The sequence below is a fragment of the Pogona vitticeps genome, chromosome 5 (assembly GCF_051106095.1).
Source record: "Pogona vitticeps strain Pit_001003342236 chromosome 5, PviZW2.1, whole genome shotgun sequence".
NCBI lineage: Eukaryota > Metazoa > Chordata > Lepidosauria > Squamata > Agamidae > Pogona > Pogona vitticeps.
The window spans coordinates 4,935,561-4,960,664 of NC_135787.1; the positions used below are offsets into that span (position 1 = coordinate 4,935,561).

Consider the following 25,104-nt stretch of genomic DNA (forward strand, 5'->3'; position numbering starts at 1 on the left):
ATTCATTCATTCAGGTAGATAGATAGATAGATAAGGAGGAGCTGGGGGGGAAGAGCCCAGAGGAACTACATTTCCCATCGTGCACCGGCCCACCGTTTGGACAAAGGTCACAGAGAAAGAGGAACATCCCAATGTGAGAGGGATCGACTCAAGGGGGGAACCCACGGCCCGGAGTGGGCCCGCCAAGGCCGTGTGGCGTGCCCAGAGGACTACATTTCCCGGCGGGCTTTTCGCCCTCTTCCGCCGTGGACCGGAAGTGGCGCGGAGGAAGGCGCAAAGACTACGTTTCCCGTCGTGCCCCCTCCCAGGGGGGCCACTTCCGGCGCCCCGGCTTCCCCTTCCGCCCCGCGTTGTCTCGGCCACCACCGCCGCCGGGATGCTGCCGTGGGGTTCTGCGTCCTCGCCCGGCCGGGCCGCCCTCGTCCTCCTCGCTGCCGCCTCCTTCCCGGGCAGGGGCTGCCCGAGGCCGGGGCCGCTGGCGCCTCTCCTGGTGGTCCCTGCGCGGGGCCGCAAATCCCGCGACGACCCTCCCGCCAAGTCCAAGGAGGGCCGGATCAACAGGCCGCCTCCCGTCGACGCGGCCGAGCTCCTGGTGGTCCAGAAGCGCTACCGCTCCTACCGCCGGATCGTCCGGGCCCTTCGGTGAGGCCCTGTCAGCGGAGGCCCCGCCCTCTCTGCGCGCGCGCCGCCAATCAGGAAGCCGGGCCGGGCCGGGGGGGCGGGACCAGGAAGGTCAAAAGGCTGGCCTGGGAGAAGTGACTCCTGGGAGTTGTAGTCCAGAACAAGGAACTTCTCCAAAATCTCTGGATCTGCCCCAGAAGGAAGGAAGGGGAAGTTTCCCTGGTCAGTGAAGGGAAGGTGCCTGAGCTTCTCTGATGGAGCATCCAAAATCTAGATCAGCACAGTGCCTTTAATCATCATCATCATCATCTCGGAGTTACAGAGCTGGGAAGGACCCCATGGATCATCAAGTCCAGCCCCTGTCAAGGAGGCGCCATGGGGTGGGGTTGGGGGAATCGGACTCCCAAGAGACCCAAACCGCAGAGGGATCCGGTGGTTGGCGCGCGGCCGGTTACAGCCTCGTGGCTGTCAGGATTGGGCCCCCATCAGGACCTTGGGAGCGTCCCAGCCTCTACAGGATCCACCTGTGTGCCAAAGGCACCCTTCGCGAGAAGAGGCGGATCGTCCCAGGCAAGCTCCGTCCCAGGGATTTGTAACAGCATCAGACGGTTGCCTCCATCTGACCGTCTGGCTTTGGTACATCCCAAGGAAGTATGAACGGTGTTTGCTAACACCATTTGTACCTCCTCTGGATGGACCAAAGCCGGACAGTCAGATGGAGGCAACGGTCACGTCGTTTGCCAACAACGCCATCAGTGAGAGAGGATGGTGTCACAAGAGCATTGGTAGAGTCTGGTTTCCTTTTGCAAATGCTGTTTCCTTTGTTCAGGGTTCCCGAACGTTTTGCCAAGCAGCCGACCGTTACTGGGCAGGTTCTGTTGTCACTAAATCATCCACTAGAATATTCTGGGCAGGGGTGCAATGGGGGTGTGTGTGAACTTAGAACAGCCAGAGGCCCACGGAGACTCTTCCAAGGTGTCTCTGCCGGGAAGGGGATCATTTGCTAAAGGTGCGGAGGTTCTGTCTACATTGCCTTTTCCTCTCTTTGCTAGGTGTGAGTTCAGACAGGAGATGGTTCGGCAGTGGGAGATGAAGAAGCTGGAGCAGCAGCAGCGGAAGGAAGAAGAGAAGCATCATCAGTTGATGGAGTGGAATGATGCCGAGAACCGGCGCCTCCAGGCCTTGAGGTGAGTAGCAGGCATGGAAGTGTTTCCGTGTGCTCTGCTCCCAGCCAGTCTAGGGGCTATGCTGAGGAAAACCTAATGCGATCCCATCACCTGAGAACTGTTAAGAGTGGGTGATGCCTTTTATTGGACCACTAAAAAAAGCCAAACAAATTGCAAGCTTTCATGGAGAAGATTCCACTTCATCAGGCTGACCACTGCACTTCCATGGATAGTGCAGAAAAATTGCAGTCCGAGGTCCAAAAATGTATTTGTGCTTGATTTTTCAGTGGTCTGGTAAAAGATATGAACTACGCTTAAGGTTAAGGTTCCCCTCGACATTTAGTCCAGTCATATCCAACTCTAGGGGGTGGTGGTAATCCCCATTTCCAAGCCATAGAGCCAGCGTTTTGTCCAAAGACAGTTTCCATGGTCACGTGGCCAGCGCGACTAGACATGGTGGGAATGCCATTACCTTCCCACTGTGGTGGTCCCTATTTACTCACATTTTTACATGCTTTCGAACAGCTAGGTTGGCAGGAGCTGAGACAAGCAATGGGAGCTCACTCCAGCACGTGGATTCTTCCAACCTTGCAGCACAGAGGCTTCTGCGGTTTAACCCGCAACGCCACCACATCCCTAGAACTATGCTTACTTTTGTGTAATATTGGGCACCTCAGAGTCTTCTCCTTGCTCTTCCTATCACCTAACAGGTCCTACTGTGAATGGGCAGACCCTCCCACTTCATGAGACTCAAACCAACAAGAGTTCAAACATTTTGACCCAGCAATAAAGCTTTTTCCACCTCCTGCATGATATTTGTAGCATTTTGCCTGACGAAAAAGTGCCGATGGTCTCAGATGCGGGGACCCCTTTTTCTGCTCTTAGGTGGGCCCCGAAAAGAAAACAGAAACAAAAACTTGGATATGCATTTTGGAATCCCCCCCCCCCCAGTATTTCTACCTTTTTGTATGGGTCCCTTATCTGTTTACAATTTGGGTGATGATCATGGGTCTTGTGTTCCCTTCTTCCTGTCGATCTTGCTGTTTTTGCTGTGGCATGTTTCATGTGCGCTCTGTTTTCCTATCCCCAGGGAAGAACGTCTCCGACAGGAAGAAATCGCTGAGAGAGAGCGCCTGTTGAAGGTTGCCCAAGTGCGAGCCGCCACTTTGGAAGAATTCATGAAGGAGAAAGAGAAAGAGGTGCTCCAGCTGCAGGTAAGGGTCCCGGGCCTGTCCCCCCTGTTTTCAAGGGCGATGGGTGGCTTCTTTTATGGCTCAAAGGTTCTTTATTTATTTATTTGTATCAGAGCAATTGCACAATTCAGAATCAGGTGCAAACGAAATACAGATAAAATTAAAAAAAAAATGTCAAGACTGGAGATGGCCATGATCCGTTGGTTTGGCTCTTTTCGTTTCCCAGCCGGGCAGCTGTTCTGTGGTTCACCAATCAGCCGTTCGGCTGGGAAACGAATCGCATCAAACCAGCCGTTTGTGCCCATTTCAAGTCAAGACAGTCCACCTGCTTTTGGCCAGAGGTGGTCAGAGCTTTAAATGTGTATATGTGTGTGTTTAACCCCGTGCTTGGTTTTGATCCTGCTGTGAATTCTGCTGAGTCATAGTTCTGGCCAAAAAGGAGGGTGCAAGTCAAGTCGACATCATGAAATAGCTGGTTCACTAGGTCTTGAGCTCTTCTCTAATACGCAGCAAGGACGAAGGGGTTTGGAAATGCGTTTATCCGAGCACATTGGGATGCTGGTTTCCTCTTGTCGTTGCAGGAGGAAGCCAAGAACTTCATCACTCCAGAAAACCTAGACGAGCGGATTGAGGAGTGCCTGAACAGCCTGAAAAACTACAATTTTGCCATTGATAAAGAAGGAAGGATAGTCAAACGGAGCACCTTGTCGTAGGGACGGTGAAGACGACAGGAACGGGAGCCTCTGGGATGACCTCTGCTGGATCAGTGAACTCTCCTATTCGTTCGGCCGCCCGGCTTGCTTTGAGGGAAGAAGGACCAGATTTCGCTCAGTGCCTCGAGATATTCCCACAGGGCTGGTTTTAGGGCTTTCCTGCTTCCAGAACATAGCAGCTCCTTCTTGACGAGGGGAGGCTGCGGCTGCTTTCCAGGAATAAAATCATGGATTTTCTTTAGGATGTCGGCTCTCCTTGTGTCAAGCAGACAATTCCCGGTGGCTCTGTCATTAAGGACTCTAGCTCTCGATGGGTCCTTGAGGTGTCTTCCTCGCCGCCACCCCACAGCCGTGCAGCCCACGAGCTGTTTTCCTCGGTGGTAGAAATACATTTCTTGAAACCCATTAAAATGTCATTCTCTGAAAGGATGCAGTCTGCCGACAGCCAGAGTGTTTCACTTCAGCTCTCTACGTTAGAGATGGGCGCGAACCTGAGTTTGGAGGTGTGTGTCGGTTTGTCCCTTCTCCCACCTCCCTGGCCAATGACCCACTCACTAGCTGGCACATGCACCTCTCCTTCGCTTTGGTTGTTTGACCAGGAGGAGGAGGAGAAGAGCGTGTGCTGGCTGGTGAGTGGGGGAATTCAGCCAGGGAGATGGGGGAAAGGAACGCGTGGCACGTAGGGGGCCATGTGTACAAACTGGCACAAACCTCCGAACCGAGGTTCGTGCCCATCTCTATTCTGCATCACAGTCCCACTGTGTTACATTATATGACTCCAGAAAGCACCACAATGATGGTTTTGACTCACATTTTTGTACCTAAAATATCCCTGCCTTTCTCCTTAAAAAAGACCCAAGGCAGTTAATGTCATTAGAAGGTAATATTTGAAGCTTAAACAATAACTAAAGGATCAAACAAATCCACTTTAAGAAACGGTAAGCAAAAGCAATACCAGAAATACATTCAAAGCAGTAAGGCACACAATCCATTCAGAACCCCACTCAGGCACCCCGTCACTGAGAGGAAGCTCGCCTGATGCTTGTCTTTACTTTCCTGCAGAGGGACAGGAAAGATGGGACCAGCCTGGGAAAGCTGGCTGGAATGCTCATCGGTTTAGGTCTCTGGCTTATGGAGCCAGAAGTTGGGGGGGTTCAATTCCTGGGTTGCCAGAATATGACTTGATGGTAAAGTATTAAAAGAGTCCAGAACTTGTAAATTTACATGTTACGTTGACGCAACTAATTGCCACTCACAAGGTGCTGGTAGTGTTTCCAGCTGTGTGCCTGACTGGCGGCATGTCTAAGAATGCCACCAAGCACTCGAACGATGAGCGACAATTAGCTTCAAAGAGTTCCACAGTTTCGGTTACGCAAACGTAAAAGCACCAACTGGACTCTGACTGTTCCTGTTTAAATGACCGTTCCCCAGGACCCACCCAGTGAGTAGGGACAAGCGACAACAGCAGAAGCCAAGAATCTGCCCTTCCATGTTGTCACACCCGAACTCTTCCCATAAATGCAATACGTTCCAGCTGTACCTCTTTAGTCCGTACAGGCTGGTCTTTCCATAGATTGTACCAATTGCTGGCGTGTGTCAAATGAGTAGTGGCGGCAGGTCTTGCTCAGCTGGTCAGTGAAATGGCTTGTGTCGGAGGCATACCTTGGTTTGGTCAGGAAATGATCAGTGCCTTCGCTTATGTGGCCAGCTTGAGATATGGGTTGCCCAAGGCCAGCTTATACCTGTTCCACCTGTATAGAAATCGACTAGAGCAACAGTTGAATTTTACTAAGTATGAGCCCACTGCACAGGGGAGTTACTTGCAAAGCAACTTACGGAGGGACAGATGCAGGGAGATTGCTTAGCCTTGTTAGGAGTCTTGTGACACAGTGGTTAAACTGTAGTACTGCAGCCAACTCACAACCAGAGTTCAATCCCAGTGGCCTCAAGTAGATGGCTCAAGGTTGACTCAGATTTCCATCATTCTGAGTTTGGTAAATTGAGTACCCAGATCACTGGAGGAGGGAGCAATGTATGGCCTGCTTAATTAAATTGTAAACTGCCCAGAGAGTGCTTTAAGCATTATGGGATGGTATATAATCAGCATTGTTGTTGTTTAGGTGTTTAGTCATGTCCGACTCTTCGTGACCCCATGGACCAGAGCACGCCAGGCCCTCCTATCTTCCACTGCCTCCTGGAGTTGGGTCAAAGTCATCTTGGTCGCTTCAGTGACCCTGTCCAGCCATCTCGTCCTCTGTCCCCTTCTCCTCTTGCCTTCACACTTTCCTAACACCAAGGTCTTTTCCAAGGAGTCTTCTCTTCTCATGAGATGGCCAAAGGATTGGCGCCTCAGCTTCAGGATCTGTCCTTCCAAGGAGCACTCAGGGTTGATTTCCTTCAGAATGGATCGGTTTGTTCTCCTTGCAGTCCAGGGGACTCTCAAGAGTCTTCTCCAGCACCACAGCATACTTTGTTTTTAATCCAAAACCTCAGCTCAGTACCCACGTCTTAAAAGCTGACTCCCCTGTCATTTAATGAAGCTTTAATGCTGAAGCATGAAATGGCCACCAATGAAACACTAGAAGAGGGAATAGCGAAGGAAAACCGGGGGAAACTTTTCAAGAAAACTAACCTTGTGGCACAACATCAGAGATATAGAAAACAAGAACGGGAGAATTCATGTTAAGTTTAAAAGGTCTTGTTAAAATGTAGAGGAAAATGACATCATTTCCTTCATGACCACGTGGATAAATAAGAGATGTCCTGTTTGAATTTTGTTTTCAATTCCTTGATTTTAAATTGTTTTAATAGCCTTAACCTTTTAAAATCAATTTATAGAGCTTTGTGACCCGCCCTGAGATTCTAAAGGGCAGGGGCGGGGCTATAAAATGTTTAAATAAATAAATAAGTAGGTCTGGATAGGAAGGAAATCCCAGTGAGTCCCACCCTGAAAGAACTGGAGTTGCTTGAGATTAGCTTTGAAGCGCTCCCTGGAACGACCGGAGACCAAATTGATCCGTCAATCAGGGTTGAGGAGTGGTTTCCCACTCAAGATGGCAGGTGCAAAACCGAAAATGGAAGGAAACTGGGCACATGGGGAAAAAGTAATAATAATAATAATAATAATAATAATAATAATAATAATAATAATAATAATAATAATAATAATAATAATAATAATAATAATAATAATAATAATAATAATAATAATAATATTGAGCTCTATACCAGAGTGCATCCCAAATAGTCAAAAACAGTTAAAATATAACCATAACATGATTACAATGATAAAAATATACAGTAAACAATTATCATTCCATAAGGATAATGAAAAGTATTTTGGTATTTTGAAGACTAACCTCCTTAACATAGCACGAATCTGTATTCATCCATCAAATGCATGAAATCTGACCCAGATAGAAGTGTCTGTTTATTTATTTATTTATTTATTTATTTATTTATTTATTTATTTATTTACATCCCGCCTATCTGGTCATGTCAGGACCATTCTAGGCAGCTAACAACATTAAAAATCATACAATAGATATACACATAAAAACAGTTTTTCATGACAGAGATATTAAACAGGATAGGAAAACTGAAGGAGAGAGAAAAGAGGGGTGTCAGGAATTATCTGATGGGAAGGCCTGCCTAAACATCCATGTTTTTAATTGGTTCTTGAAAGTACCCAGCGAGGGAGCTACGCGAATCTCAGGAGGTAGGTTGTTCCAGAGGCGAGGAGCCACCGCCGAGAAGGCCCGATTTCTTGTCTTTTGCTTCCGGGCCTCCCTCGGCGTTAGGCTCCTCAGCCTCACCTCCTGGCTCGCGCGGGTGACACGGATAGTTCTTGGCGGGAGAAGGCGTTCCGCCAAGTACCGAAGTCCTAAACCGTTTAGGGCTTTATAAGTAAGCATCAACGCTTTGAAGTCGATGCGGAATTGGATGGGCAGCCAATGCAATGCGGCCAGAGTGGGTGAAATATGTTGGTATTTTCTCACTCCACTGAGTAATCTGGCCGCCGCATTCTGCACCACCTGCAGTTTCCGCAGCAGACTCAAAGGAAGCCCCACGTAGAGCGCATTACAGTAGTCTAATCTTGAGATTACGAGCGCATGCACCAAAGTGGTGAGGGCCCCAACATCAAGGTAGGACTGCAGCTGGGCTATCCGCCTAAGGTGAAAAAAGGCGGTGCGGACCACAGACGCCACCTGGGATTCCATGGTGAGCGCTGGGTCCAGATGGATCCCAAGCTGCAGACCCCATCCTTGGCGGGCAGGGTCACCCCCCCGAAGGAGAGGGAGTTTCCCAGATCCCCGACTGTCGGGGCACCCACCCTCAGTAGCTCCATCTTGTCCGGGTTCAGCCTCAGCCCGTTCTCCTGCATCCATTCCAGTACGGCCTCCAGGCAGCGCTGAAGGGACAGAACAGCATCTCCTGCAGTTGGTGAAAAGCTCCACACCCCGATGACCCCACCCAGCGGCCTCATATAGATGTTGAACAGCATTGGGGAGATGATCGACCCCTGTGGAACCCCACAATTGAGACTCCACGGGGCCAAGAAACGCTCCCCAAGCTGTACTCTCTGGGGGCGGTCCTCCAGGAAGGAACGGAGCCAGGCAAGTGCCAGGCCACCGACTCCCAGCTCGGAGGGCCTCCCCAGGAGGATACCGTGGTCAATGGTATCAAAGGCCACTGAGATGTTGAGAAGGACCAGCAGAGACAGTTTGCCCACGTCGGCCCCCCTCAGAAGGTCATCAAACAGGGCGACCAATGCCGTTTCTGTACCATGGCGCGGCCTGAAGCCCGACTGGAATGGATCCAGGGCATCTGTTTCATCCAGGAGCGCCTGAAGCTGATCGGCCACCACCCTCTCAACTACCTTGCTTAAGAAAGAAACATTGGCGATGGGCCTGTAATTGCCAATTTCGTCCGCCGCCAAACTAGGTTTCTTTCTAATGGGCTTAATGAGTGTCTCCTTGAGGGCAGAAGGAAATCTGCCCTCAAGGAAAGACACATTAATTATTACAGTGGCCCATTCCGTTGTTGAAGGCCTGGCTGCCTTGATTAGCCAGGCCGGGCAAGGGTCCAAAGAGGAGGTGGTGGCACGACAGCGGTCAAGCGTCCTGGCCACAGTGTCAGGCGTAACAGGCTGAAAGGAGTCAAAAATCACCGGGCAAGACGGAGCGCTGGACATCTCTGCTCAACTCACTGTGTTCAAAAAAGGAGAAAGGTCCCGGCGGATGGCCTCCACTTTTGATTTAAAAATTGCTGCAAATTGGTCCGGTGAAAAGCTAGGGGGAGGCCCATCACTCAGACCAATTCCGGATAGGTCATGTACTATACGGAATAATTCCGCCTGCTGGTTGGACGCTTCGCTTATCCGGTTAGCGAGATATGCTCGGCTTGCAGCCTTTACCTTAGCTAGGTAAAGGTTAGTAGTGACCTTGACAGCTATAGAATTACAATCCGTCGGGTCCTTTCTCTATTTGCGCTCTAGCCGTCTCCTGACCCGCTTCAGCGCCTGGAGATCCTGGTTGAACCAGGGCGCCGGGCGGTCTCTGCGGCGGAGAGGGCGTTTTGGAGCGATCGTGTCTACAGCCCTAGCCGCGGCGGCAGACCAGCCGTCAACCAGAGCCTCGACAGGAGTGCCAGCCAGGTCAGTCGTAAGCCCACTCATGGCTTTTTGGAATCCAATCAGATCCAATAGCCTTCGGGCGCGGACCATAACAATAGGTCCCTGCTCCCTGCGAGGGGGGAGGGCCATTTTGAGGGTGCATTTTATTAGGTGGTGATCCGACCATGACAAGGGTACCAACTCAAGGTCAGTCACCATCGGATCACTCTCGCTCCCATTGGTGGAAAAAACCAGGTCTAGTGTGTGGCCACCCACGTGTGTAGGGCCGTTGACATGTTGGGACATGTTCAAGAAGGCCATGGTCTCCAGGAACTCAAGAGCTGGCCCGGGAGTCTCTGCCCCCGCATGCACGTTGAAGTCCCCCAGAACCAATAGCTTCGGGGAGCCCAGCAGTGCCTCAGAGACAAAGTCCACCAGCTCTGGTAAGGAAATGGCTGGGTTGCGGGGAGCACGGTAACCCAGCAAGATCCCGATACCATCCCTGGCCTCAATCAACACGTGGAGAGCCTCAAGACTAGGCTTTACCACCGAGGAGCACCTAGCTACCTCCAAGATGGATTTGTAAACAATGGCTACTCCCCCCCCCGACCCTCCAGTCTACCCTGATGTTGGACAGCATAACCGGGCGGACAGATGAGTGCTGGGGGGGACCCCCCTCTCCGCCAATCCATGTTTCGGTTATGCAGGCCAGGTCTGCATCCTCCTCCAGGATAAGGTCATAAATCACCTGGGTCTTATTGGATACAGACCTGGCATTCAACAACATCCGGCGTAGAATGGAGGGCTGGCTGATCTGGTTACCTCGGTACTGGTACACAAGAATGAGAAAAGAGGACAGACATTAAGTTCAACTGGAGTAAGTCCAAAGGAGGCCAACAAGGGCGATCAGGGGGACTGGAAACCAAGTCCTATGAAGAAAGACTGGAAGAACTGGGCATGTTTAGCCTGGAGAAAAGAAGACTGAGAGGAGAGAGGATAAAAGTCTTCACAGACTTGAAAGGCTGTCATGCAGAGGAAAGACAGGATCTGTTCTCGATCCTCCCAGAGAGCAGGACACACAACAATGGGCTCAAGTGACAGGAAGGCAGATTTCAGCTGAATATCAGGAAACACTTCTTAACTGTTAGAGCAGTAAGTCAATGGAACCAGTGACCTTGGGAGATGAGGAGTGTTCCAATGCAGGAGGCCTTCAAGAGAAAACTGGGCCGCCTTCTGTCCGATCTACTTTGATTGGATTCTTGCCTTGAGCAGAGGATTGGACTCTATAAACTTTGATTTGTTGTTGTTTAGTAATTAAGTCATGTCCGACTCTTCGTGACCCCATGGACCAGAGCACGCCAGGCCCTCCTGTCTTCCAGTGCCTCCCGGAGTTGGGTCAACTTCATCTTGGTCGCTTCGGTGACACTGTCCAGCCATCTCGTCCTCTGCCGTCCCCTTCTCCTCTTGCCTTCACACTTTCCCAACATCAGGGTCTTTTCCAGGGAGTCTCCTCTTCTCCTGAGATGGCCAAAGTACTGGAGCCTCAGCTTCAGGATCTGTCCTTCCAGTGAGCACTCGGGGTTGATTTCCTTCAGAACGGATAGGTTTGATCTCCTTGCAGTCCAGGGGACTCTCAAGAATCTCCTCCAGCACCACCATTCAAAAGCATTGATTCTTTGGCGGTCAGCTTTACTTTGATGCCTCCTTCCAACTCCATGATTCTGTGATTCTATGAAAAAATGATCACAGAATCTGAAGCACAGGACTTGTGGAGTGCGAGATGCCAGAAATAATTGGAATGTATACTTTACCGGAGGAAACATGGCGTGCACAGCACGAAAGTGGCCCAATGGTGTTCTGTAAAAAGAAATTCCAGCCTTTTCCTTGTCCTTGGTTGTTACAAAGCCTGATCACAAAGAACACCTGAGGCTGTTCTGGGAACTTGAACAGGTCTCCACGCTCAATTAAGTCTCCTTCCCCTTTCCAAAATCAGCCATGTTTGAAGGTGGAGGAGGAACTCCAGAGCCTCCCTCCTGGCCATGACGGGAGAAGCCTTTGGGTGCTTAGAAAGTTATAAAGACGGAAGGGTCCCCCAAAGGGACAGCAGGTCAGCAGAAGAGGCCGGTCTCGGAGTACATCGGCAAGCCGTTCCACGTCTCTAAGATGTGGAAGAGAGACGTTGTGTTTTGCTTCCTCTGCATTCTCTCCCTGCTTGGAACGCAGAGCTCCCGTGCCGAATGTATTGGATGTACCTACAACCCTGAAGATCCGTGCTACATCAGCAACTGCCCACGAGGAGGGAAGAGAGCCATTGCTGATGATGTGAGTCTATTGCCTGTGTACACATGTCTGCATGTAAGAATGTACAAACTAGTGGGTCTTTGCTATTTTCCCGGGAACAGACATGTCGACACCCTCCCCATGAAACTTCTTTAACTATGAGAGTTAGGCTAGGCTTCATTCAAACTGTCTTTGAATAAGATGTGTCGCTCGGACCCTCTCAATCCTCGATTTTGTTTGTTCAGTGTGTGTTTGTTTATTTGTTTATTTTAAAATATTTTCACCCTGCCTTTCTCCTGAAAAGGCTCCAAGGCATAAAAAAGGTCTTTGCCTGCTTGCAGAAGGATAGCTGCCTTCCTCTAAGATAGCAGTTGTTGTGTAAAATGTGCACCTTGTGATGGGCAGCAGCTCACAACTGGCTTACGCGCCACTCCCGCAATAGAGTACTAGTCTTATTGTCAGCCTTAGGAAGAAACAAGACTGTTCAAAAAAAAAAAAAACCTAGACAATGAAGATACCCTTCAAGGTAACCTTCAAAGTTCCCTTTCTCTCCTTCTCTATAGTGTGTAGCTGACTCATTCCTTCCTTTGTGGATTCTGTCATCCCAGAGTTTCGTCACTAGGTGGCACTGGTCTTACTTTGAGGGAGAGTAGAGTTTAGCAGCATTTAGAGCGGCTGTTCTTTTCCTGTTGAACAGACAAAAGATGTTACGGTCCAGCTTCTGGACTGGAATGCCATCTGAGCCCTCCCATGACTTTCCAACCTTCATTAGGATCCCAACCTCCAGAGATAATCTCCATCTTGTTCTGAGGAGGCCCAATCAATGTGCTAGTCTGTTAACATTTTCTGCATTAAATTTTCTTCTTACATCCCAGTCTGTAATCCCCCCCATGTGAATTCTCTTGCTCTTCCCCCTCTCCCTCCCCACCTCTCCATCCATCCATCCATCCGTCCGTCCGTCCGTCCGTCCATCCATCCATCCATCCATCCATCATTTTCCTAAAAGATGGCTGATACACGCTTGATGTTCTGGGTCTACAAAAGTTTATGCGGTACAAATTTGTTCAGCACTGAGGTGACGCAGGACCCTTGATCCCCACACACTAATTATGTTTTTTTCTTCCAGGAGGGTGCTTGGATCGCCAAGCGTGATGCAGGAGACTTGCTTGCGTAGGAACTAATCCTGCTTCCTGCCTGCAGCTTCGGTGTAATAAGTAAGTGTTTAATAATTGTATGCGAGAAAGCCCACCCTTTACGGGCATCAGCAACACTCAGTGTTCACTCACCTGCTTTCTCCAAAACAAAACAGAAGTAGTGGCTGTAAGAAATTATTCAAAATCTGTAGTGAACAGTGGCATTTTGAGAAGCCAGTTGAACGCCTGCTCTGGGTCTATTAACTTTGCTGTGCATTTCTGAATTTCTGTATGTGTGCACTTTTTAAAAGTTTATGACCTAGAGAGGTTGCCTAGAAGCCTAATTGTGTGCCCTATTCATTCAATGGACATCCTTCCACAACCGCACACACTTAGTCCCACTGTTCTGTGTTGTCAAGTTGGAAGTGACTTATAGCAACCCTATTAGGGGTTTTCAAGGTAACTGGGATATTTCAGAAGTGGCGGGGATTTGAACCCTGTTCTCCAGAGTCCCGGTGCATCACTCTATCCACTCCATCACACTGGGAATTCTACCAGCACAATAAAATTTCAGGAGTTGTGCAAGTGAAACGGAATGAAAGAACAAAGAAAAGGAAGAATATTCTTGAATACAAAAAAAATCCCAGCAACACGACTCTCTTTCTTCACTCGACATTTCCTCAAGAGAGAGAGAGCTTGTAAGGACTCTTCCAGACGTTTTATGGAGCTGTAGGGCAAGGAGAGCCAGACAGACCGATAATTTATTTGTTTTAAATATTTTGACCCTTGCCTTTCTCCTTGAAAAGGACTCAAGGTGGTTTACGTCATTAAAAGATAGTATTTCAATCCAACCATAGTGAGTGTACAAATACCAAAAAAGGATCAAAGAAATAGCATACTAAAAAACACAAGCGACACCCAAACACATTTAAAAGCAACAACGCACAACCATGAATTAAAAAAAAAAAACCCACTCAGCCTGCCAGTCACGGAGGGAAAGCTTGCCTGAAGAGAAAGATTTTGGACTGCTGGTGGAAAGACAGCAAAGAGGGGGTCAGCCTGGCCTCTAGTGGGAGGGAGTTCCACAGTCTCTGGGAGCAGTGATGGAGAAGGCCCTCTCCTTTGTCCCTACCAAGGCACCCGTGAAGGTGGTGGGACCAAGAGGAAGGCCTCTCCTGACTATTTTGACATTCAAGCAGGGTCATAAAGGAGGTACAGTCCTTGGATGGATGGGGTGGTTGGTTGGTTGGAATATTTCAGCTGTCACTTGGCTTCTCCTTTGGCACTAGCAACTCAGTCTGTTGTTTTACTTTTGAATTTCTCCCTTCTTCCAAAACACTGAACATGTTTTTAACTTTTACAAAGGCTGAATAGGAAATGAATGCTCTTTTGTGGTGTTGCCCCACTCCAGGAGTGAACTGGGGGGAGGGGGTGTCTTTGCTATGCCCCCTAAAGCTCTCAGATTGTACCAATATGCCTGTATGGCTCCATTCGCCTAAAAACACGTGCCTCCTTTTAAGTAACTCAGCCTGTTGCTTCACTGTTTTATGTGCAGTTTAGTGCGACGGCTCATTTCCACTTTTTGTTCTATTTGCAGAAGAAGTCGTTTCCCCGTTAATCCTTAATGAACGCTAAAATCTGCGATTTGTCTAAGAAGAGAGACAGTGTCCAGTCTCCCATCATCAGGAGATATCTGAAGACCACTCGCACATACACACACACCATGGTTTAAACTCTGCTGATGTCAACTAAACTTTCTCGATTCCAATTACGAGTTGTTTGTTTCCTTGATTAGGGGCACCCTGCTATTTGCCAAAGCCCACCCGCTAAAGGAGTTCTCCTCTACAGTGATTACCTAAAGCTTGCACCAAGGATGGGAAATACATTGTGCCCCTGTCCTCTGCCACCAAATGAAGGTGCCCCCTTACCAAAAGCTGACATTAGGGATGCTAGAGAATCTAAAAGAAAATGAATGATGCTGTGTGCCTTGTTTTAAGCACGATGGATAGGTCCCACCCCCTTATGAAAAACAGAAGTGGGCTTCTGTTGAGGGTGGTGATGGAATCTATAGAGGAGAGGAACTATCTCACAGACCTTCCAAAACTGCCCATCTCTGGCATGTAACAAAGATGGTGAACACAGGTCTTCAAGGGTTGGTCCTTACGTAGCTAAAACCAGCTCCATCCATGACCGAGATAGGCATGTCAACAGGCAAGTGGAAACCCCAAGGTTTGGAGATATACATTTGAAAAAGAGAGTGAAACGGTTCCATGAGGATGAAATGTGCTCAATAGCCACAGAACATCCATGGCTGGTGAAGGCAGAGGCAGGGTAGGAAAAACAGAGAGGAAGGGAAGTCTCCTGGGAGCAGACATGGCTAAAACCATTAAAAGAAGCCTTCCAAGGCTACAACATTTGGTCGCAGAATCCACTGGCTAATTTCTAAACATTGTCCTGTGTCTTCTGGCGGTTTGCTGTGTTGGCTCTTCTGTATTACGGCTCCCACCACAAGTAACATCAGAGTATCAATGCAAGAGAAAGGTGGGATATGGATATTTTAAATGAATGAAATAAATAAATCATGTGTTGTAGCAGCTGGCTGTCTAGCAGAAGTGAGAAAACCTCTGGTTTCTTTGAATCATCCTAGAGCAGTTTCCTGTCAGTCCACCAGGTGTCCTCCAGATGCGTTGAGCTGAGGTTCTCTCCTTCTTGGAGAAACACCTTCATATTCACAAATTGCTTGACCTTTTTTTGTGGCAAAGGCCAAGCCTGGACGATGAAATATTTGGTCCAGGGATATTTTTACTGCAAACATTAAATGCAAAGATAAGCCTCCATTCCCATCCTGTGTCACCAATTAAAATGGGTGCAGCCTTGGAAACCGATGCTGTTACATCATCAGAGATAGTCTCCTGGCCATCCTATCTTGCTACAACAATTATAAGCACCTTTTACCGCTTGCTGCATTCACATGGTTCGGAGGAGCCAGTGATAAACATTGACTGAACATCAAGAGTACAATAGGAGAATATAAGCTTCTGACGATACGTTGGCCTTTGTTCATAATGGTCCTCATGTGCTTTGTGCTACATGACAACCCAGCATGCATGCAAATGCTCTTAAATGCTGGAGCATTATGATACAGGTCCCTCCCTTCCTCACTGCCACAGTCTTAACTCTGAGATTTTGGAGCAGGGAAGAAGACTGGAAATAACAGAATGACAGCTTGCCCTAATAATATTTCCAAAATTCATGTGCCATGAAATGGTGACCTGTTTTACAGGTAGAGAATATTCAGTAGTTGTTTCCCATTCCCTTCCTCTGGGGGGGGGGGGTCGCCCTGGGACTGTGCAGCCTGCCCAAGGCTACATAGGCTGGCTCCACTCATAGGAGGCACATTAGGGAATCAAACTCCCAGTCTGTACCTAAACCACAGAGCTATCCAGCCAGCTCGGAAATTCTTACTCAGAGGGAAAAAAGGGCAGTAAGGGACAATGAATATCCTGCAGGACATGAAGCTTGCCTCGGGCATATTTACTATTTATCAGGATTTGTCTGTTACAAAACCACAGATGAGCGCCAAATAAAGGGACAGGATCTTGTAAGCCAAAATGAACGTTGGCCATGGGCCACCAAAATACAAGACTGTGCTGGAGCAAAAAGTAGAAGAGCCAGGACTGGATCATTCTGGTTTTGCCACCTTTCCTCCATTCTGATTGGTCAGAGCTGCACAGGGGCAGCCTTGTTATAGGATGTTGATCTCAACACAGCCCGATGGGAAGCTGGTTCCTGTTAGCTAGCTAACCAACCAGAATGAAGAGTGCAGACTACAGCAGTGACAGAGCAAGAGGGGGAAATGAGGAAATAGAATTGCCCTGCTGTTGAGGGCAGCATGCAGGTTTGGAATGACAGCCATGGACAAGCAGAAGCTGGAGTTAGACCACTTGCCCATCTCTGTCCAAGAGGACCTCACCACAAATCAGGAGACAGGGGGAGGGGGGGGGACAGGACTCTACAGGTTTTGTCTAAGAACCAAATCCCATGGCCCTGGGCCCTCCAAAATCAGGGGAATATTTTTTCCGAAGAGGGCTCATTCCAGAATTGAGATCAAAGTTTTATCTCAAAGGCTTTAGTGGTCAACTGTAAGCATAAAGAATCCTGCATCAGAGTTATGGCTGGAGAGGAAGAGACTGCAAAACACAGACAGTTGGGACCTGGATCGCTAATGATGCTTTAGGAAGAACGTTGCTGCCATGTTGAAGGCATCACGCCCATTGTCACAGGGCTAAAATGTCACTGGTGCAGCAACAGTCTTAGACCTGCTGCACGGATCTTGATCTTCTGGATAGACCTTCTGCTCGGTGCTGAGCTCCAGCTGTGCTGGACAGCTCCCTGCATGTCTTGGAAAAAGCAAGCGGAGACTCTTTGGAATTGGCTTGCTAGGGATCCGAAGCGTTTGACATGGACCGAGAGAACGGAATCTTGAGATGTTTCACATGCTGTACATCCATCATTTTAAATGGTGCCATACTTTGATACCCATAAAGAAATACAGAAGATTTTGATTTTTTTTTCCTGCTTCTGTCCCCCATCTCTCAATTTTCTACTGCCTAGCTGTTCTAGAGGACGGAAAAGCATGCCATTTCTTTTTCAACTTTGCATGGTCTTAATAAAGTTCCAGGTGAAGAAGTATTTTAAGTGGTGTCTTTAAATTAATCCTATTCATTGTTTGGTTGAGTTCAATTGCACGTTTGAATCAACACCACTGTGAGCTGCTTAGTGTCTCCCCTCCAGGGAAAAGGGTGTAGTATAATTCCAATCCACAAACTGTAGATTTTATATTTTGCTCTGGCACGTAGAAGCACACCTTTTTTAAAGGTCTTAAATTGCAGCAAATGTTGGCATGTATTGGAATCCACCCAAATGATTTACAAATGTATATATGTAGCAAAATAAAGTATTTTATTCTTTTTACTGAAGGTTTACAGTTGCAGAAAGAGAACGTTTCCCCACCCCCACCCCTCTTTCCAACACAAACATGTTTTTCAGCTGCTCAAGTAATTAAGGTTGACATGCTGGGGAAGTAAATAAAGGCTGCTGAGACGTTCTTAGGAATTTCTTGAACAGGCGAGGCACAACACTTCTGCAAACAGAAAACACAACGTGGACAGAAAGCGGGCCCTACCCAGCACGGTTTCCAAAAGCACACCAAAAGGGGGTCATTTTTTCTTCTGAAGTTGTCTTGCTAGCATGTCAGCCTGGTAAAACCAACACAGGAACACACCATCAGTCCACCCAAGGTTGGAGTGGTTTGCAACAGATAAAACAACCGGTTCTTTTTTTAAAATATGTATACATATCATATTTGTAAAATGATTGAACCTATACGAAGATTTTGAAAATCGAGTTTAAAAGCAATTCAGAAACATTTAAAAACCTGGATGTTAAAAACCAGCATTCTCGAGATAACTTAACTGCTTAAAGGCTGGTCTGAAGAGGAAGGTATTTGCATGAAGGTGGAAGGGTAAGAGGGATGGGGGTCCAACTTGGCTTCCGAGGCCGCAAGTCCCAAAGCCTGGGAGCCGCCACCGAGAAGGCCCCGTCTCGTGTCCTCACCAAGCGAGCTTGGGAACGTGGAGGAACCGAGAGAAGGGCCTCCCCAGAAGATCTTAAGAGCCAAGAAGGCTCCTAAGGGGGAGGCGATAAACATACTCATTTCCAACGCTTTATTTCTTGGGAGGCAGTAGGAACTGACTTCAACCTGGTTGGACTGAAACTCCCCTCATCTCCTGCTGACACAGCTATTGGCCATGCTAGCTGGGGACGATGGGAATTGTAACCCAACCCTTCTGAAGTAGGCAGAGTCCCACAGGCACAGCCGGGCTTGACCGCTTTTAGAGGATCTGCAGCTGAAGGCATGAGCTGATTTTGTTGTCCTGTCTGGGACATCCCCGGACATTTTGCTGCCTGAGGCACAGTCGCAAACCGAGGGGGGGGGGCGGGAGAGGCAGGTCAAAGCACACAGCATCCCAAATCAGCCAAACTGGTGCATGGGTAAAAACCACTTGTGAGTATTTTCCATCTCTAGTGGCCTAAATCCAGCATTAACGATGTAAATAATTAAGGATTTGCCACTTTTCCAGGGCCGCTAACATCTCTTCTCTCAGGCAGCTGCTTTACTCTGCCCAACGGTAAGTGTGCCAGTCCTCATCTTCTCACAGAAAAGAGGTCAAGTGATAGGCATGGCTAGGAAAAGTTACTTTTGGGGATATCAACATCCAGAATCCGCCCCCATAAGCTTGATAGACTAATGGGGCTGGTGTATTAAGAAATCTCTTTGAACCTTAGACCTCAGGGGACAAACTACAGCAGAGAGACATTACCTGTGTGCTTTGCGCATGGATGTCCCAGAAATGACTTTAAAAAAAAATACTGCTTAGTTGGGAGTAAATCTCTGCCTGGAAGCTTCTCACCAGAACCTTTCTTGCTTTCCCGCATGGCTGTCATGTTGTTTCCGCAGGGCAGAGGCTGGCTGCCCCATAGGGGAAAAAAAGGCACCACCTTGTACTCTGACCCCAAAGAGTCCTCCTCCTTCTGATCCGCGAGCTGTCCCAGCTTGTGGGAATTTCCAAAGCTCCCGTGGAAAAACAATCTTCCTGAGCAATCCGCCCACTGCCTTGCCACGAGCAGTGCTCAGCTGCCCTGTATGAGAAAGCTATCATGAAGTCCACCCCAGCTTAGGGGGCACACAGTCTCTGAATATGGAGGTGCAGGAGAGTGGCCCTCAAAACCCCACCACCACTTGTGTAACCCACATTTAGGGTGATACTGGCTGCCTTTCCTGAACCAAATCTAAAAGTGGTGGTCTAAACCACAAGAAGATCCAGGTTTTCTGACCTCTCTCTCTCTCTCTTTTGCTTGTGGTGAGTTTTTCGGGCTCTTTGGCCGTGTTCTGAAGGTTGTTCTTCCTAGTGTTTCGCCAGTTTCTGTGGCCGGCATCTTCAGAGGAACAGGAGTCGGAACTCTGTCTGTGCCCTGGTGCAGTTTGTGGGATAGCTGAGTATTTTGTGGGATAGTTGAGTATCCCACAATCTGTACCAGAGCACAGACAGAGTTCTGACTCCTTTCCTCTGAAGATGCCGGCCAGAGAGACTGGTGAAACGTTGGAAAGAACAACCTTCAGAACACGGCCAAAGAGCCCGAAAAACCCACAACAACCATCAGATCCCGGCCGTGAGAGCCTTCAAGAATACATTCTCTCTCTCTCTCTTTCTTTCTTCCGGAGAGGTTCTGAACCTGCCTGGGTGGTTGCTCCGCATTGCTTACCAGGAGAGTCTTCACCATTTTATCTCTTGGGATCTTCACGGAACTGCATTCTTCCCCATCGCACAGTTTAATGTCTTCAGAGACCTGAAATCAGAGGAGAAAGGAGAGATTTAGGCTCCGTGGCTTTGGGCAAATGCTATCGTTCTTGTGAAGGCCCCAGCCAGCAACTTCATTGGATTCAGGGGATTCTGGGAGCGATCGTCCAAAAAAAAATTGACTCTCCTCAGCGCTGAGATTGGAGTGGTTCCCATATGTGGGATACAGAAAATTGCACTGTGGAAAGAAAACTCAGTATGCCACATGGATATTTCCTATCTAGGATGGCTGTTGATGCATCACCAGTAAAAAAGGGAGAAATGCACCACCGAAAAAAAAGAGGATTTACTTATTCACCTGTCTAATTTATAGAGCACTCAAGGGGGCTCACGGTATTAAAAAGAAGAAGAATTAAACCTGCAATAAATTATACATTTGAAACAATTAAACTATAATAGAAACGGAAAAACACTGAATGATTAAAAATATTTAAAAATTTAAAACAAACTTAACTTTAAAAAGAAATAGCATTCAGGGGCTCGGGCTATTAAAAGTCTGCCTGAAGAGGTGGGTCTTAAATGATCAGTGAAAGGAGACGAGGGAGCGGGCCAACTTAGGCTCCAGAGGGAGGGGATTCCCTCGCCTGTGAGCTGCCACCGAGGAGGCCCCGTCTCTTGCATCTCCATCAGCTGTGTGTGGGCTGGCAATGGGACTGAAAGAAGGGCCTCCTCAGATGCGCTTAAATGCCCAGAAGGCGCATATGGGGAGATACGGTCCTTCAGGTAGCCTGGACACCAGCTGTAGAGGGCTTTATAGGTAATGATGACCAGCACTTTGAACTGGGCCCAGAAATGGGCTGATAGGCAGTGCAGTCATGATGGCAGAGACGTTATAGGCTCCCTATAACTCCCCTATAGATCTGCGTATGGAAATGTCCCCATGCAGATGCAAGCTTAGCCATAAATGGTTGTCTTCAGAGCACAGAGTGGAAAGTTGGCTCTTTGGGGAACAGCGCCAGAAACTTGCAACCACTGAAAAAGGAACGTTTCCATGAGACAAGCGATGCCGGGGTGAAGACCAGGATCTGCTTACCTCGGTACTCCGGGGTGAATCGACCTCCCGTTTCCCTCCAGGGTACCAGCCGTGGGACCAATGCTGAGCTGCCGACCGATGCAGGCTCACCGTCAGCACCAGGCAGAGGAAAAGCAGGAGGGACTTTTGGCACCCCATGGCGACGTCTGCAGCCCTCTTGCCTGTCTCAGTGAAACCTGAAAGGAAGGAAAGAAGGGACTCAAGGGTTGGAAGCCTGAGGACTCCTTTTCTAGTCTGTGGATCGATGTGTCAGATTAGGAGCAACGGGTTAGAAGGAGGACTCTCTCTCCTGGCTGCTGGAGACAGCTCAGTGGTTTAGGTCTCTGGAGCCAGAGGTTGGGGGTTCAATTCTCCACCATGCCTCCTGAGACGTGGAGCCAGCCTGGGGGGCCTTGGGCCAGCTGCACAGTCCCAGGGTGCCCCCTAGTGGAAGGGAAGGGTAAAAACCACTTGTGAGTATTTTCTATCTAGAAAACCCTGGAAAGGGTGGCTATACAGCAGAACTGACTTGATGGTATACGATTCCCAGAGTTCAGAGCTTGCCAATTTACATGTTAAGTTGAAGCAGCTGATTGCCACTCAGAAGGAGCTGGTACCGTCCCTCGCTTTGATATACACCATCTCGATATCTGTGAAGATTCTCAGTTGTCCGGGCGAGGTTATCTGGAAGCTGAGTCATGGGAACTGGACTTTGAAACGTTTTGCTATGCATCCAAGCAGCTTCTTCAGTCTGAGGAGTGCTGGTAGGAGACCCCCGACTGTAACCAACGTGGAGGATCCATCAGGGGTCTCCTACCAACACTCCTCAGACTGAAGAAGCTGCTCGGATGCGTAGAGAAACGTTTCAACCTAACCAGAAAGAGGTTCAGTGGCCACAACTCAACGTCCAGATACCATCTTGATATTTTGATGTTTTATGAGGGCAACTGACTTTCTTAAGCGTTTTGGCTTTCATATTATTCACTGCCTTTGACTCTTGTCGTGAAGGGAACCCACCACCTCTGTGACTTGGATGGTCTGCGGACGAGACAGACACCATTCCTGCGTTTCACCCTCTTCATTGTTCTTCTCTGTGATGCATTTTAAAGATAGACAGGAAGGAAAACGTTATTAGTGATATAAAAGTAGGAGCAGGGGTGTGAAAACTGGACAGTGAATAAAGCTGACGGGGGGACAAATGGATTCCTTTGAAATGTGGGGCTGGAGGAGAACTTTGCAGGTGCCCTGGATGACCAGAAAGACAAACAAGGGGGTCCTAAATCAAATCAAGCCTGAACTATCTTTGGAGGTAAAAATGTTGAAACGAAGGCTGTCCTCTTTTATGAGGATTCATAAGACAAGAACGCTGAGAAAGGTGGATGGCAGTAGGATAAGTGGAACACCAAATACAAGATGGACTGACTCCCTAAAGGAACCACAGGCTTGGGTTTGCAAGACCTGAGCAGGGCTGTTGAGGAGAGGATTTTTTGGAAATCACTCATTCATAGGGTTGCCATAGGTCGAGGATGATGCGACGATACGTAACAAGAACAAAAGTAGAGAGAGAGAGAGAGTCCAACCCCAACCTGGTTACCTGCACATATATTGGGACTAAACTCCCATAACTCTTATTTCTGGGGAGGATGGGGCTTGTAGTTGAACACACCTTTGTAACGCCACGTGGTGGAAGCCCTGCGGTCAGTTGGGTTTGTCCCGGGGAGAGAAGTCCAGACTCCCTGTTCAGTGGCAAAAATTACTGGATGAATCTGGGCCAGTCATTCAATTGGCTTCTGAGTGATGGGACTTGTAGTCCAGCAATACCTCAGTAGCCACAAGTTCCTCAGTGCCTATTCTAAAGGCTGCTTCCAGGGCTGGCTGCAGTTTTTATGAATCAGTGACTGCGCAGTCAGAACAAGTGACCTCAAAGACTTTTACAGATAAATTTTATTGCTTATATATTCTCCTGCTTCTCCCTTCCTTCCTCCTGTTCTCCAGCTGTATGGTCCTTAGGGCAGGCACCTGACCTCTCAGCTGAAGCCCAGTAATGATAGTATCAAAAAGAAGCAAACCAACTACAGGTATTTCGTGTGCAGTTAAAAGAGCTGTTTTGGATTTTTAAAAAAAGTCACAGCTCACATCGTCTGCCTGATCAGGATCCTGGAAGCAGAAAAAAGGCATTCCCCCTATTTTCAAACATTGTGCAGAGATGACTTTCGAGGTAGGGAAGTGTGAATCCCTCAAGTCTCACTGAGCAGCGTCTGGAAATAATTTGTAGAGGTGAGCAAAGAACCACAAGGAGAACACCACCACGGCTAACCCAACGGGTTAGGGAAGAAGCTACCCAAATATTTTCCGGCCAAACTTTGTTCGACAGAACGTGCAGGGTGCTTAATCAGTGCAAACAGGAGCGGATCTGTTTGCCAACATCATCTGGTTCATGGATATGACACAGCCCGGTAGAAATATAATCACATAAAACAGGATTTGCAAAGAGATGGCACCCGCCCTCCAAAATAATTCCACAGAATGCTCTCCTTGATAACAAAGTCATCCATGACCTGCAAGAGAAGGTGAACAAACAGAGTACTCACCCTGGCTAGGGGGTTCCTCCTTTGCCTCTCTCCCGAAATGCCACTGATGCTCAAAACGGTTTGAGCTGGGTATTTATGCTGCTCCTGAGTTGCTCCAGGGCAAGCTGCCATGAACTCCATTGGCCAAGGCTGTATGCTGACGTCTACTGCATCATTCTCTACGGTAAGAAATATCAGGCACCCCGGGCGCCTCCTCTAAACCTCCCTCCCAACAAGCTGCTAATACCTTTCCAGGTGTCTGTCTTCTAACCCTTTTCCTCGGCAGTAAAAATGCCAGGATTCTTCCATTAAAAAGTTCCATAACATTGGGGTATGACATTGCCCCAGAGCATTCCAGGGTGGCTTTGGAACTGAACGTATGGGATATTTCTCCCAGACCCTTAATAAATCAAAGATTCTGCTGGCCCTCCATCCAGGTCATTGCACAGCTCATTATTAAATGCCCACTTGGAGGAGAACATCATTTCTCACTTAGGTTTTTGTTTATATTTTCCCATCTTGATTAATACTTTATTGTCGATTTAATTGTTGTTTTAACTGTTTTATGAATAATTTTATTGTAAGCCGCCATTGCACTGGCCATGTGACCACGGAAGATTGCCTTCGGACAAATGCTGGCTCTGTGGCTTGGAAACGGGGATGAGCACCGCCCCCTAGAGTCGAACACGACTGGACAAAAATTGTCACGGGAACCTTTACCTTTACCTTTTACCACCCTGAGTAGACATTGTGCTCCTGTGATATTGTCTGTCTGTCTGTCTGTCTGTCTGTCTGTCTGTCTGTCTGTCTATCTATCAAGAGTTAGAATACAGAGACTACATGGAAAACATGCCTGCACAACTCTCAGATAAAGGGACAGGGGTGTTTGGTGGCATTTCACATCTAGTAATGATTTATGATGCCTGTTTGATATTCAGTTTTTTGAAGCATGGTTCTGTAAACAGTGTTTATATTTATTTATTTATTTTTACTTATTTATTAGATTTCTATCCTGCCCTTTTAGACAAAGTCTAGTCTGGGCGGGTTCCATTAAACATTGCAAACTAAAACAGTTAAAAACAGTTAAAAACAATTCAAAAGAATAATGCTTAATAATGCTCAAGATGGGAAAACAGAAAATTATCATAAAAATAAAGTCAAGTATTGACAGGAGGGAAGGCCTGCCTAAAGAGACAAGTTTTTATTTGGCTCTTAAAAACACCCAGTGAGGGAGCCAGTTAAAAATTATAAAAGGAAACAACAGAGGAACATGTGGCAATGTAGAGAATGGCAGATTTCCTGAAAAGGTGGGTCTGGTTAATTGAAAAGGAAAATAATAGTAGACAGCAACCTAATTATTACATTTGGTAATGGTTTAAGA

At 48.0% G+C, this 25,104-nt stretch overlaps 2 protein-coding genes and 1 long non-coding RNA gene across 3 annotated transcripts; 2 read left to right on the forward strand and 1 right to left on the reverse strand.

The window, feature by feature from the left end:
• The first annotated feature begins 107 nt into the window (after positions 1 to 107).
• On the forward strand, positions 108 to 3,934 carry MRPS26 (mitochondrial ribosomal protein S26). Its single transcript, XM_073002120.2, has 4 exons — positions 108 to 642; positions 1,674 to 1,808; positions 2,878 to 3,001; positions 3,562 to 3,934. The coding sequence occupies exons 1-4, from the start codon at positions 377 to 379 to the stop codon at positions 3,691 to 3,693; spliced, it is 657 nt and encodes a 218-aa protein (XP_072858221.2). The 5' UTR covers positions 108 to 376; the 3' UTR covers positions 3,694 to 3,934.
• Positions 3,935 to 11,413: 7,479 nt separating this feature from the next.
• On the forward strand, positions 11,414 to 14,488 carry LOC110091679 (uncharacterized). The gene is made up of 3 exons (XR_002302526.3): positions 11,414 to 11,629; positions 12,714 to 12,801; positions 14,318 to 14,488. It is a non-coding gene; the product is annotated as an uncharacterized LOC110091679 (long non-coding RNA).
• Positions 14,489 to 17,661: 3,173 nt separating this feature from the next.
• On the reverse strand, positions 17,662 to 23,797 carry LOC110091669 (progonadoliberin-2). The gene is made up of 4 exons (XM_073002323.2): positions 23,745 to 23,797; positions 21,175 to 21,350; positions 20,047 to 20,130; positions 17,662 to 17,978 (listed from the first exon to the last, which is right to left on the reverse strand). Exons 2-4 carry the CDS (start codon positions 21,310 to 21,312, stop codon positions 17,940 to 17,942), a joined length of 261 nt encoding a protein of 86 aa, XP_072858424.1. The 5' UTR covers positions 21,313 to 21,350; positions 23,745 to 23,797; the 3' UTR covers positions 17,662 to 17,939.
• Positions 23,798 to 25,104: the final 1,307 nt, after the last annotated feature.

What these genes read in the sequence shown, in the direction of transcription:
- LOC110091669 (XM_073002323.2), bottom strand. Translation starts at nt 21,312, where the DNA reads ATGGGGTGCCAAAAGTCCCTCCTGCTTTTCCTCTGCCTGGTGCTGACG. An exon ending in ATTCACCCCGGAGTACCGAG is followed by an intron (nt 20,131 to 21,174) that starts GTAAGCAGATCC and finishes CTCTGATTTCAG; the next exon opens with GTCTCTGAAGACATTAAACT. An exon ending in AAATGGTGAAGACTCTCCTG is followed by an intron (nt 17,979 to 20,046) that starts GTAAGCAATGCG and finishes TGGTTTTACCAG; the next exon opens with GCTGACATGCTAGCAAGACA.
- MRPS26 (XM_073002120.2), top strand. Translation starts at nt 377, where the DNA reads ATGCTGCCGTGGGGTTCTGCGTCCTCGCCCGGCCGGGCCGCCCTCGTC. An exon ending in CGGATCGTCCGGGCCCTTCG is followed by an intron (nt 643 to 1,673) that starts GTGAGGCCCTGT and finishes TCTCTTTGCTAG; the next exon opens with GTGTGAGTTCAGACAGGAGA. An exon ending in CGGCGCCTCCAGGCCTTGAG is followed by an intron (nt 1,809 to 2,877) that starts GTGAGTAGCAGG and finishes TCCTATCCCCAG; the next exon opens with GGAAGAACGTCTCCGACAGG.